Source organism: Triplophysa rosa, linkage group LG18 (genome assembly GCF_024868665.1).
Source record: "Triplophysa rosa linkage group LG18, Trosa_1v2, whole genome shotgun sequence".
NCBI lineage: Eukaryota > Metazoa > Chordata > Actinopteri > Cypriniformes > Nemacheilidae > Triplophysa > Triplophysa rosa.
The window spans coordinates 4,024,613-4,039,859 of NC_079907.1; the positions used below are offsets into that span (position 1 = coordinate 4,024,613).

At 37.2% G+C, this 15,247-nt stretch overlaps 1 protein-coding gene across 4 annotated transcripts in view; it reads right to left on the reverse strand.

Annotated features, from left to right (window-relative positions):
• The window catches only part of ttyh2 (tweety family member 2), a 42,343-nt gene extending 38,300 nt beyond the window's left edge, over nucleotides 1–4,043 (reverse strand). For 2 of the 4 annotated variants that reach the window (XM_057359047.1, XM_057359045.1), the window contains exon 1: nucleotides 3,591–4,043. In XM_057359047.1, the coding sequence (XP_057215030.1) occupies nucleotides 3,591–3,719 (129 nt within the window). In that variant the 5' untranslated portion in view covers nucleotides 3,720–4,043. The remainder of the gene's footprint in view (nucleotides 1–3,590) is intronic. The other 2 variants (XM_057359049.1, XM_057359048.1) reach the window with 1 other exon arrangement.
• Nucleotides 4,044–15,247: the final 11,204 nt, after the last annotated feature.

A 15,247-nucleotide genomic window follows, 5' to 3' on the forward strand; every position in this document is an offset into this window, starting at 1 on the left:
ATTGCTATTTGTAGCCTTTGAGTTGTGGATGGTTTTAATTAAAAGATTTTACATTAACACAGAAATTATTGGCATACGTTTCCGTTGGTGCATTCGAGCGTGGGCCTGCACGGCAAAACCCAGGTTATTCTGTGGGTGCAGCAATGTATCTTGTTGTGTCAGTCTCCGTAGTGCTTCGAAAAGGAGGGGTGGAGTCGTTGGTTGCAATTGCCTTACCGCTAGATGTCGCTAAATTTCATACACTGGACCTTTAAGTAATCACGGCATTAATGTTGTTGTAAAGCAAACTGTGGTCTTCTGACGTGTAACTAAAACTTAGTACAAGCATTGTCATTTTATTCGTCGTTTGAGATGAATATTCAACATTTAAAACTTGTACAGAATATTTAGATGCATTCTTGGCATTTTGGGTGCCGAGCCGAAATGTTAAAGACACTTCTGACAGAAATGAACAATAGAAGCACAGGGTAAATTCCAGATATATTTGCTCAAATAAAATCATAAGGCATTTGATATTTAATACATTCCCACAGGACATATGACTCACAGTCAGTTTTGGCCTTTATTGAAACATTGCTTTATAACAAAAAAGCAAGCGTTTTCATTTTTGAGTAATCACTAAATTGATTGGCTGAGGTGCAAAACATTAAAAGCACAGATCCAGCAATGACTCAGTGCTTTCTAGATTGGCCTAAATTTAAATTCCTTTTTCACTTGATGCTCATGATTCTAAAAAAGCTGATTCACAAAACGCTGGCCATTAAACGGCTCCTTCCACTTCATGTATTTACAGGGGATGTAAAGAGGCCTGTTTGGTCTATAAAAAGAAACAAGATGAGGAGGGAGGGTGAATTAGAAAAACAGAGAGAAAGAGAGACGCGATGGGAAACAAAGCCAACACAGATGCACAGAAAAAAACAAAGTGGAAAAAGACAATAAATATGGAGATGTACAAAACTGGATGTTTTACAGCCACCGGGATGGAAATGTGTTACAGAGGCGGCTCAGACATAACAGATCCCTTATGACTCCAGATGTCTGCATGTTTTCTCAATTAAATGTTTATGTTTTGTCCGAGTCGGATGAACTGAGATCACGTTCTCGAATTTGATGCTATTCTACATCCTCCGTTCTGAAGAATATCAGCGGAATGATTGACCCTCGAGTTGTTCCAAATCTGAATAAAGTTCTTTGTTCTGATAAACACAGAAAAATATTTGCAAGAATGCTTGTAAGCAAACAGTTCTTGGCCACCATTGACAACAATAGTAGGAAAAATGACAATGGTAGTCAAAAGTGCCCCAGAACTCCGAATTCCTACATTCTTCAAAATATCTTCTGTCGTATTAAACAGAACAAAGAAATTTATAAAGCTATTTTTCCTACTATGTTAGTCAAGAACCGTTCGGTTACAAGCATTCTTCCAAATATCTTTCCCTGAATTATTCAGAACAAAGAAATTTATAGAGATTTGCAACAACTGGAGGGTGAGTAAATGAAGACAGAATTTTCATTCTTGGGTGAACTGTTCCTTTAACACCCCAGTAACTACACAGCAAAACACTAAAATTCATTCACTCAACCAGACATCATAGCAACTGCAAAGGAATACCTTGGCAACAACCCATAACACTCTAGCTTTGTGGCATTGTGGTTTGGTACCACTGGCATTACAGTCAACAACTGCAAGTAAACATAACAGTCTGTGACACAAGCCGTGTGAACCAAACAGATGCATCCTCTGCCTGGGATTTGGGTAAAAAAACAGCTGCTAGCAATTCAGTCCAGTAGGAAGTGGGTGAATCATATGGACGGATGCCCTGTGACCCATCTAATGCACAAACTTGTATTCGCTCAGGCATAGCCTGAAGAACGCATGCCGATTGGGTCTCTCTCGACATGGGCACACTCATTTTACTCACTGGGGTACCAGGTCTAAACATTGAGAAAAATGTGTCTACTTACTAAAATACCGTCTACAAATTATTATAAGAGATTTAGTCAATTCAGTGTGACCATTGGGAAAGTCCTTGGAATATGACTTCGTTTGGGAACCAGTCAGCATTTGTTCCTGAAGCTCAACTGGTATCTCGGCAGCAAACACGTCACGGGTTTAATTTCCAGGAAATACACACACTGGAAAAAATGTATACTTTGAATGCGCTGCAAGTTGCTTTGGATATAAGCATCTGCCAAATTTAAAAAGCATTTGTTTGTTTTGGCACAAAAATGGTACATTAACAGAATAGAAAGCTAGCAAATTCTTCACACAAAAAAACAACATTAAACATTGGATCTTTATTAAAAACATATTACCAGCCCAGTGCTCATAATAAACTTAATTAGACCGAAAGCAGCGGTCTGTCGGCTTTGCACAGAGCTCATATTCACCATCACCCCAGGCCCGTCCCAAAACCCCTCCAGTGCACAGAGATCATTTCTCTCTATATTAGGAATCGAAAAGCAGCGTCAGCTAAGCGTTTAGATTCACAAACAGGGGAAAATGGATCGTGAAGTGTAATCCCCGAGGCCATCTGTAAACGGCCCGTGTCGATTCAGATATTGCGGAGGACGCACCTGATCTCGCTCTGTCAGCTCTGCCTTCTAGACCATCTGCCTTGATGGAAACAGACAGAAATGAGCACTCTGCACCCCCTACCAACCCCTGCCCGTCCCATTCAATCTCTAATGCACTGGACGCTGATACAGCTCAGTGGAATAACACATCAGCGCAGGCACAAGTGAAGGTGTATATGGGATTTAAACAACTTTTAGTCTGGAAAACATGTTTTAACAGCTATACAAAGTCAGTTCTGTTTAAAATGGTTTAGGTTGTGGTAGTGGTTTTCAGGCTTCAATGACCATGAAGAATCAGTACTGGACAACTTTTGGACCATGTGGGCAAGATATTGGTGTTTTTCATCTTGCGATGAAGGAATTCTATGAATTTGGCAGATGCATTTATCTAAATCAACTTGCAGTGCATTCAAGAAACAATTGTACCAGTGTTACCTGAGAGCCAAATCAATCGAATCTAATCCAAATCATCAAATCAGCCATTTTAGAAGGAAATCCCGCAAATAACCACTTGAATTTTGGCAATTTAACATTCATGTTCTGTTGAGCTCGATTTCCTTTTGGTTTGCTGTCACATGGGCTTCATCACAGGAGGACCCCGATCAAAACGTCAGTGCTGTGCATGCAATAAACCGATAGTCATTTCGAAATAAACTTGTTAACTTCACAAAGTTTTGAACACTGTAGATAAATCTTTTAAAACGTTTTCACCACACGAGGCAGTAATGTTACTTCTATATTAGAGCAAGACAGATCATGCAATAAACACATTCACAAACCGACACAATCATAAAAACCGTGCATTTGGATTGCGTCATTTAAGATTTAAGATAGGGAATACAATGTGAAAACATCGTTGAACAACACGGAAGACTTCTGAAATATCATTCAATAAGGACGTCACATTCATTAGTTACTTTCTAGGTCATTTAACTTTATCAGAGCTCAGAAGAATCAAGTGCAATGCGTATTACCACGATAGCTCAGTGAAAGGTATGAAGTCGAATACTGACCTGCTGGTAGTTCTCGTCCTGCGGTTTAAACGTGTGATCCAGAGACTGAAACCTCAAATTCACATGAGGAAACTGATTGAGCCAGTAAGTCCACCATGGAGCGATATAATCGACCCGAGCAGAAGACATTATCCAGACACTGTACGTGTCCCAAACAGAGATGAATAAATCACTTTCTTTCCCAGATAAAGACGGTCCGAAAATTGGGTGTTTCTATCCCGTTCACACTGTTCTCAAACAAAAGCCATGCGTTTAGACCTCACGAGGATTTATGACAGACACAAAAGTGCTGAGAAGGTACGTACGAAGGTAACAAAATGTTTTCCCCACAGAGCAGCCCATAGAAATGAACGGAAACGTGAAATTACTGCATTAAATCCTGGTCTCGTGCCGACCCGTCCGCCGCTGCCATTCCTGCGCGTCGCCGAGAAGTCCGTCAAATGAGAGAGAACTCGGGAGCGCGCTTAAATGGTAAGACAGAGCCACTTCCATTGGTATTGTTTTTGGCGGCGGCCTAACAGTATAAGGAAAGAGATTCGGTGTTGATTTAAAACAGCCTTGCCACTGAGGTTAACTGGAAAATGGAATAAAAGACTAGTTTTAAACGAAACACACATAAGTGTTAAATTGAGACGTTCATGCATAAAAACTGACGCAATGCTGCCCTCTGGTGGACAGCTCATGTAAGCTCCAACCAACATCGAATCAGCACGTAACGTAAGATCAGTTTGAATTAAAAAATGTATCAGATGAAGTGTAAACTGAAGCTTTAAGAGGTGCTTCGCTGGAAAAGGCGTTTTTACCTTCCAAAAACTCCTCTTATAAAAACCTTTGAGTGTATGGTGAAGAGCAAAAATAGTTCTATGGCATCACTGTTGTTGTGGGACCTTTTTAAAAAGTTCGTTTATTTATATAGCACAATTAAAAACGGCCACGGGCCGACCAAAGTGCTGTACATGTGCAATAATACTGAGAAATAAAAACCGGTTATAGACTAATAGTAAGATTTTTTACTCAATTCTAAAATATATAGGGAGCCAGTGAAGTAGTGATGTTACGTTCTGAGCCGAGGCTTCGGAGCGTGTGTCGAGAAATCCTGGAAGCTTTCAGTGAAGCGCGTATCGAGGCTTGAATCGCTTTAGACCAATGACGTCATAGATGACGTCTGAAGCCTCGCTTCCGCCTGAGTGGTTCAGTAAGCGGTTCGAATCTTGCCGCAACATTTTTACAGCTATATAAACCACAAGCACATTCACTGCCCTCTGCCCAGTTAAACCCAGACACTTTCCAGTTTTAGAATAATATTGCCCCTTCTGCCTATTATGACCAAATAATTGACTTACACACATTTATTTCAAGCCAATAAGTTAATTACAGTTATGTTATACAATAATTATATTATATACCGCCAGAAAATACACATTATATTCATATAAATAGATTAGTCTATGTGGAAATTGATTTTTTTTTCTTCACCGTTATTTCTTAGCCTAAACTGGCGCAAAATACAGTGCATCACAGACCACATCAGTAATGTATCTGCTTGTTGTACCCTCTTTGGCCACCAGATGGTATTGTGAGCAAATGAAGCCTCGAGAAATGAACCCTTTTGTGAAGCACTTGGCTAAAAAGCTTCACGAGGATTCATCTCGCCACCACTACAGTGAAGGGATCTCAGTATAGGGGTGGCATGATCGAACTTCCTCTTTCCCGTCAGAAATCTACCTTAGCTTATATAAAAGTGCAATATTTAACACAAAGCACCTTTTATTTGGAAATCAATCATTATGATACAATTAATGTTGTTATTCAGGGGTTCCCAAACTTTCAGGAATCCAAACATATTCTAAAATGTGAATATGAGGGGAAAATACATGCTCATACGCTTTTAGTTTAATTTATAACGTAGTGCAAGTAAAAAGTGAGCATACTTCATGTTCTGGTCTTTAGGGTAACATCGTTAAAATGAGCATCTCTTTAAAAGAAACCGACCTAATTGTATGGGGCTCTATTAATATAAGTGTGTAGTGTAGTGCAATACATTGCATTTACCTCTAATAGTGTAATAAACCAATTCAAAACCAAAATCCTCCATTAACATTAGCTTATATGAGAGACAAGAACAATTGTCGTAACAAAGTGTTGATTTTCCCAATTTTATTACAACATTTTGTACAAGAGAAACATCTACTTCAGCTCTTTCACAGCCAGACCTGAAACAGAGGAAAAACAGGCGCAATAAATTTTAAATCTTAAATTAATTAAGAGATTTAACATTACAATGCCTATACTAACACAAACATTTCAGGAATGCCTTAAAGCAGACACGCACACATCAATATGTAAGTGTCAGTGAACCAATAGAACTGAAGTTTCAAAGAGATGCAAAACTCCACATTCGGCTCATTATTTCTCTAGCAAGTGGGAAAATTCACAGAGGGCAAAGATCAGGCCCAACGTGCTTGGACCACTTGCACACTTCTCAAATGTATAAATGTACTGCTAATTCAACTCTTAGGTCAATGATAAATTCATTTCTGAGGCAAAAGTGCTAAACACAATATTTAAACACTGAGCTAAGATTTGTTATTAACCTTGAAACAACAATATTACATAGGCAACATCTTTGTGCAGATTCCAACATGCTCTAATGTTCAGTTTAAAGTTTATAGCGTTTGTGGGCTCTCACCAGGTGGCAGGGACTGCTTGAGTTTCTCAGCCTTCTCTTTGTCTGTGATGACCAATGTGTACAGGTACCTGCTGCAGCGCACCTTGAACTTCACATTGTCCTTGTTCTTCTTGATCTTGACAGCTGGTTAGATTAAGAATCATGAACATACAATCAATACAACTGACATTTCATTAAATACTACAGCAGGGATATACCGAAACAAGTAAACGCATCACTAAATTATATCTGTAACTAGCAAAAGTTTGTCAAAGTGTCAAATATTGACATTTCTGACAGCTCATCAGTTGCACTTTTATAAAGCATCATTCATATCAGACGACATCACTACATCTATGACAACCACCCAAAACCATTAACCCTATTATATAGGGATGTTATATAATCATTTAAAACTCAACTTACACTTGGCATCCTTCCTCCTTGCTGTAAGCAGGAAATCTTTGATTTCTTCAATTTTGCGTGGCTATAAAGATAAAGAGCATATGAATGAGAAACATCAAATCACACGCATACATGAGACACAATACATAAGTTTATAGAAACTCTTAACATAATTAATCCAAGAAAGCATAAAATGCGATATATTCAAAAGAATTCCAAGCGCAAACGCCTACATTCAAACACACATGCTTGGAGATCCCATGGATGCCATTAGTTAGATCACAACAGAAGATGAGAAGTCGTGCATAATGGTAGTATAGTATTAACATTTTTATAGTTTATCTACAATTCTTATGTGACGCAACCCGTTAAGACACAAAACAGCACAACCTGCAGTTAAAAAATGTTAGCAAAGCCGCGGGCTATAGCAGCATTAGCCGTCCTTGTCCTCAACTTTATAAAGCGTAATTTAGTAAAACACATGACAAACATGGGAACAACACAACACCAAAAATAAAATGAAGTTGAGGTTTATTTGTTTATAAAATAGCACGAATGCGAATAGAAACAGATTCTCACCATTCTGTCACAGCTGCAACTGCACCCTGTAATACGGCAAAACACACTTTATTATAACATTATCCAACATTGGTTCCAACAAATAATTGGCTTAATGGCACATTTACACTTATTATTCGACACGTTATGCGTTTGAAACGTGTACGATGAACGATTGATGAAGATTTAAATGGATTTATTTAACGGAGCTAAATTGCTAACACTTACACAGCCTGCGAGCGAGGGGGGAAAAGGGGCGGGACTTCCGCGGAAATGCGTAATATAAACTACCTACGGCGGCTCAAAAAGGACATTTTGATTCGGACAAATCAAAACTAACAGCGACATCTAGTATTGTGGCGAGTGAATTATTCTATTAATGAAAAGTTGGAATTTGTTTTTTTATATGATCCTGAAAATCTTTTGATCGGAGGGCGTTGACTTGGTGAATTCAAATATCAAATATTACAGAATATATACCTTTTAATTTATTGTTAGTATGCTTCAGCATTCACATGTAAGAGAGCAGAAACTCATTTAGATTTCTTTTCACAACATATCTTCATTATGATAATTGATCTATTAATACATTTTATTTATTTAATCCACACTGTGATTGAATAATTATTCATCTTATTATGATTACATTTACGTACTTAACAGACACTTTTATCCAAAGCACATTTATTCAAATTCAAGGTATACATATTTTCGATATGTTAACTTAAGCCCATGACCGTTTTAACACAATACCCACTGAGCTACAGAAACATGAACATTATTATGCAACATTCATTTGCCTTCCTCTACAGAACTTAACTTTAAAAGTAATGCAAACGTTATAAATAGAGTTGACTCTTCAAGCATGAAAATGAAATGCACATGCGCATACGGTGTGTTGAGATGAGGTTTTCACATCTGCCACCCAAGGACATCCATAATTCACACATATGGCTAAAATATCGAGTGAATTTCACCCCATACATAAGTTTCTTGAGTGACATCTGCAGGCTCTCCACACTTAATTACTAAAGGTAGACACCACTGCCCGTTCCACTCTAATTACTGTCCCGTAAACTCATATGTGCTTCGGCCCACGTAGACGGCAGAGGGCAGATCCCATGGCTCTGTTCTTTCCACCGCGCTGAATGTTGATGAGGTTTATTTGGCTCAGCCTATCTGCTGCTTTCATTCGGGGGAATTTATTAAAGCGTGTCTGACCTCAGTCAGGAGTTAACAAAGGTGAGTGCAGATTGTGCATTAAACCTTAAAATCCGAAAGCGCATATTTCAGATGCATGATGAGGTGCAAATCTATCCATCTGTTCTGGATTATAATGTACAAAACCTTCTGTGTTTGTATTTCAGTAATACTCGCTTGCAGTGACACTAGATGGCAGGTGATGCTCGTGAAACAGCGGAGAGAGGTATGAAGGTGAGGAGAGATGGCACTCTCTGACCACTTATTGAGCCGGTTTTTGCCATAAAACATTTAGGACTTGACTTCGTTCTTTAATTCCAAAGACGTGGAACAGATTATCTTTGGTTAATATACTAATAATGAGATTTCATTAGAGATGTAGGCTGCATACTGTATATATTGAGATCAAAAGAGCTAAGTAAGGAATAAGTTGCCATGGGAAATGTCTTTCTTCTTTATTCAAATCTATTAGAGCAGCTAAGCCCAGCCTCCCACATACAATCAGCAGCATAAAGATGAATTTAGTGGCTATTATTTTTTAAGTGATCAGATTTTGGATCATAGCTGGCAGTGACTTAAGATATGAGTAACAATCACAAGAGCTACCTGAATTAGCAAGGACACAGCAATGCATTCAAAAATTCAAAACCTAGCAACCACATAGCAACACCCTGGCAACCATCCACAACACCAAAGCATCTTGATGGTAAATTTTGCAAATGCTACTCACATTTTTGACATAAAATGCACCCTTAATATATTTGGCTGTTCCATGAACCTCCACAGAACTTCCACAAACCCTTCTGTTGCACAAAAGATTCTTAATATTGGAAAATGGTTATAGACCATAAAAGAAAGAAAAGTTTTTTTTAGAACCAAAAATGTTTTATAGCATCGCTGCGAATAACCCTTTTAAGACTTTATTTTTAAGAATATGCAAAAATCTAGTCATGATCTGAATAATTTAATAATAATGTTCACCTATACTGGATCTTTAAATCCTCCGTTTAAGTAATAATTCTTTTTTTTTCATTTGTGTTGTAAATGTAAAGACATATTTTTTTCACACTAAATGTTTAGTTTTTCTTCTATATGGATAACAGATAAAAAAGAGAAAAACAAATAATAAACAATAAGTAAATAAAATAGATGAGATAAATGCAAAGTTGTTCTATTGTATATTTTTATATCATATCTTTATATAATAATCTTTATTATTTCATCTGAGCTAAACCAGTTTGAATCAGATAAGACCAGCAAACCACCCCCTATGCCATGCTTTTTTATTTCTGCAAGGAAATGTTTTTTTGCCTTCTTCTTTTAGTTTTTAAACAATAATCTATGAGTCCAAAAAGTAAATAAAACAAAATCAATTCACACATCACAGCAGCACGGGGCTTTCACCCATTCGTCTTTCAACTATTATGTGTGCCAAGTTTGCAGGGCTCATTTTGACTAACACAGATCATAGGTAATCACACATATTCCATCACTCAGCCATTCAGGTGAGACAAACACGAGCTTCTCTGCATGTAGCCAGAAGAAATGTGGAACTGGCCAAGCATCAATCATGGTTTGGATTCTGATGAAACCATAAATGAGAATAAGAGGTTGGGTTCATCCAGCCGTCATTAGTTTTGCTCAACCTAATTTCATCCGTAGCGCTGTAGGGCTGCACTGGAGGGTAATGTACATTTGGAGAGAGAATAAAACAAGAGCTCTTCAGAGCGGGTACAGAGCTGCTGGCTTTGACATAGAATCACGTCCAATGGATTTTTCAGTCTTTTAATTATCTATTGGGTTTGCAAAGGGCCTGCTGGGGATTTGAAACTTCAATATGCAACCAAATCACATGTAAGTGCTTGTGGACATCTATGCGAACAGTGACTTTCAATCCACAGAAATATATTTAAATCTAGTGCTTAATTTACACGCTCCTTCTGGCCAAGGAATTTCACTCATCTTTTTATGCATTATATGTATTTGATCCTGTCATATCGATTTATAAACCCTGGATTATAAAATGTTTTGTGAAAGCAATCATATGGTCCTCATTGGATATAAAGGACATTATTTTACACGACAGAGGGCCGTTTTGAACAATTTTCACAGTGATAGAAATAACAGACCAATCACAGCTTGATTCAAGCAATTCACCAGTAGATGAGAAACGTTCACCCGAACATCTTCTTTAGTTTGTGCAATGTTGTCGCTTTTTTCTATGTAAGGACAAGTCCTTTGTGTGTTTAAATTTACATTGATATGTATGTCACATATATCAGCAATACCATAGGAAGAAGAGAGAGAGAGAGAGAGAGAGAGAGAGAGAGAGAGAGAGAGAGAGAGAGCTTTTACTGACAGGTGGAAAATAAAAACGGATTTATACTGACACCTAGCTGCGTAAGTGCTGCATCTAGCACAACATTTTTTTATTTCGTCACTGATGACTGGATTTTTTATTACATGTAAATTATTTTAAACAGATGTTTCAAAGTGTCTCATGATTTTTGTAAAATGTGTAAAACCTTTTAAAGTATAAACGAAAATACCAAGTGGGAAAATCCAATACCAATACCAAGAGAGACAGACACTAGTAATATCTTCAGTGTATGAGTTTCAGGGTATGAGTTTCAGGAGAGATCTCAACAGTGTTGAAAATCAGAGTTAAAGTCTACAATCAAAAATCTAATACTTCAATGGGAGCTCAAACATCCAAGACACTTCTATTGTGTGTAAACAATTCATTTGATTTGTCTCATTTGTGTGTGCTTTTTTCGCCAAAGAATAGATGCATATAGGTCTACTTAAAATGTATGGACCATGAGCAACCCGAGCTAATTTTTTTTATGTCTTGCATAAAGTATTGCATCACTCTAACCTCCCACAAGTCCCACTGCCATTTTTCTTTTTCCTTCATAAATGGGTATTTTCTGAAATTCAGCATCTTGCAATCCTTTTCTCAACCTCTCACCATCTCTTCCCGTACGACCTGTGCCAAACCACCGCTGTCCATGTATGCCTCACGCGCCTGCTTTTCTTTTCCTGCCATATGTGTGAATGTCAGCCTCAGCACCAGTCTTCCAGAATTCCTCACTTTGTCAGTTCTGGTCGACAGCAGGGTTCTTTCAGCTGTCTGTGGCATTGGACAGCAGCGTTATGTTGTCTACACGTATTGTGTGAGAAGAGCTGGCCGCACGTCGACAAGCCGCTGAATGTATATTGTATACGCTCTTGAATTTATATTAGAGCATCACGCGCACTAAACTGACACGTGCCGAAACACTTGATGATAGACTTTGGCACATTTCATATCTTTGTAATCCATTTGGCTCCATCGGAGCCTAAAATAAGATGAACATTTCTCTCTCTAAGTCTCGGGAAGATTGTTCTACTTATGAGAAAGTACAGTCCTAATAGATTCAGACAGCGTTCAGTCCTTTTCTCTTATATTGAATGACTGTCGTGCATCTGAGCGTTTCCCTTATTACCTGCAGCGTAACAGCTGATCCAGCAGAATTCCATTTATCAGAATTTTATATTTCCGTATCCATATTCACATTAAACCTTATAGTGGATCATTACTCCTCGTAAAACCACGTGTCTTCTGGGATCTCTTAGTTTTCCATAATTGGACAATGTATTACATTATAGCAGGGCATAAAGCGCTTTCTCATTTCCCATATCCGAGTTTATACAAAAACGAGAGGGAATTTGTAAAATATTACCACTTTTTTTAAATGTGTCACTTGTGTGTGGTGGGATAGGGCCTAAGCAAGGACAGACAAAGAGGGTGTGATCACGTTTGCTTATATTAGGCTATTTTTTGTCCTTATGTAAAACTTTAGGCTACAGCGGCTTTCAAATTCACATTTGTTACTCATTTAAAACTCGCCAAGGATCCATAACGGAAAGTACACATTCTCAGGATTTTAATAGCTACAAACTGAACAGTTGTAAAAATGTTTCCTTGTAGTGCAACGTCAAACATCATTACCAGAAATAATGAAAGCGGTGATTCTGACATTCTGTTACTCAACATGGCACAAGGGGTTATTCTGCATTTTGCGGTTCCCCGCTGCTCTTGTGAGCCAGTCAGAGTTCTGTCTCCATCATCTTCAAGCCAAGTTGAACTTTTACCCTGTTTTACACAGCTGCACTGACACATTAAATATTTATGGTCTGAGAATGTTATTTACCAGCTAACAGACTTTCAAGATTTACCTCATAAAACAACCAGAGCAACGACCTTCGATTCACACACAGGAACTCAATAAGTTTGTTGATTTGATTTGTTTTATTTTGAATTGTGTATTTTTTGTGACTCTGTAAATTGTTTGTTTGAGTGGCCTTGCTTGGCCATTCAACAAGATCGTGAAAGAATCAGATGAGATATAAACTTCAGATCTGTGAGTGTGTACTTTGAAAACTTGGCAGATCTGCACAGTGTGAAACGTCACTAACATGTAAGATCGCGGGTGTCTGTTTCTTAGGAAAAGAACATATAGTTTTGTTGTTATGTGTGATGATTTTTCTGTTAAACAGTACAATAAGTTACTCATGCAATAGGGCCCAACACCTTGACTCTCCAGCACAAGAAAGATTGAAAGATTAGACTTGAGGTCACATCACTTTTCTGCAAAGTTTGTTCTGTTAGCAATGAACGGATGAAGTCAGAGGTTTTGAGAGATGAAGTTCGTTTCCTATTATCAACATCATGTGCATTAAATGAAAGCTTTTCCAGTCAATAAAGGTTCTGGGACCAAGGTCTTATATGCAGGTGAGGTAAAGAGTTCAATGTCATCTGAAATCTTTTCAGCAATGAGCCATTTACAAACACAAGCCTTCAAAACGAATGTAAGTCGAGGAAAGGTCTCCAATATTCGCAGAATTATAATGTAATCTGTTCTTAAAGTGGCTCTTAGGTATGACACAAGGATCAAAAATAAGCCAAAAATCAAAATAAGCCACCTTTCAGCGCAGGACAGCAGAACAGGGACAACATTGTCGTCAGACCCTTGTAAAAAATAAGCATCCTTCAGCTTTATTTTGTTGAATATACATTAGTTCAATAAATGTAAGCACACTTTAAGTGTTACATTTAAATGTAGTATACTTCTAAGTGTACTATTTCAGTACTAATTAGGACTAAATTGGTTGACATTTTAGTTTATAAAAGACACTTTAAGTGTAACATTATTAAACTCTGAGAACACAGCTAGTTTGCAAATATATTTTCCATTTGTACTGCAGCTATACTGCAAGTGATGTCTGCTGATAATTTACTAGTTTATTATTCTTTTTTGTTTATGAAAGTACACTTAAAATAAATGCAGTTACACACTAATTTAATTGTTATAGTGCAAGTATACTTAACACTATGCATACAGTTTCATATATTTATTTTATTATATTTGCACTTATTTTATGCTTAAAATACATTTGTACTTGAGGGTACTAATCTGCTATTAGTCTATATATGAACTTAAAATTGAAATTTATATGCGGTGTGCAAAACTGTGTGAAAAAATATAAAGCAGATTGATCAATCAAAAGAGTAAACACAATAACAAGCCAGAGAATACTTTATTTTACTTTTAAGACAAAACGTACTTTCAGTCAGTAAAAGTAATTTTATTTATATTTCTAAGAAGTACTTTGAAAGTAGACTGAAAGTGTTTTCTTGTTTTCAGTTTAAAAGAAGTATACTAAAAGCACACATGAATGTTTTTTGGAAGTGGATTTGATAAGAGTATAGAAACCCTATAGCCTCATGTATACACACTCTTTAGCCCCCTATAAATAATGGAAGACAAGATGACTCCTTTAATGGAAATGAAAGTCATCACAATTATGTGGTTTTGATATACAAAGTATATTCCAATATATATCAGATGTATATCACCCAAAAATGAAAACTCTGTCATCATTAACTCACCTTCAAGTTGTTCCAAATCTGTATAAATTTCTTTGTTCTGATGAACACAGAGAAAGATATTTGGAAGAATGCTTATATCCAGACAGATTTGCCCCCCATTGACTCCCATAGTAGGAAAAAATACAGTGGTAGTCAAAAGTGCCCCAGAACTACATTTTTCAAAATGTCTTCTTTTGTGTTCAACAGAACAAAATACTACTATGGGAGTCAATGGGGGGCAAGATCTGTTTGGTTACGCATTCTTCCAAATATCTTTCTCTGTGTTCATCAGAACAAAGAAATTTATACAGATTTGGAACAACTCGAAGATGAGTAAATGATGACAGAATTTTCATTTTTGGGTGAAGTATCCCTTTAAAGATAAAAAGGTTTTAAAGTAGAGTATAGAGAAGTAACTTCCAGAAAGTGGGAAGAGCAAGAACAAAGTTATAGCGCTGCTCAGCGATGCAGATTCAGAGTAAACAAGCCATTAAGATTCCACAGTTGTATGGTCAGAGACATCTAGTCAGAGGTTTGCGTTGTTAAATATGTATAGTTCAGAGATGTTCAGGGCATATTTGATTAGGATCTGGCATAGCATGATCAAACTGCTGATGAGTTGAAAGAAATAAAAAATGATCGGACATCAAAAATGAACCTCAGAGCTGCATGCATTCCGTGACATGACTCTTAAATACCAGCTCGGACAAAATATACATAATTCTATAATCCTTATAAGAAACATCTGATTGAACGTTTTATAAAGCGAGTGGTTGCATTTTTCATTGGGTTTGAATTTCTTTTTTTTTAATTGAGTATCTGCGCATAGTGAGTGTTTATCAACAAAAGAAATTGAGGAGTTGATGAAGAGAGGAAATTCTTCGGAACATAGAGCACTGGCTATTAGCTTCC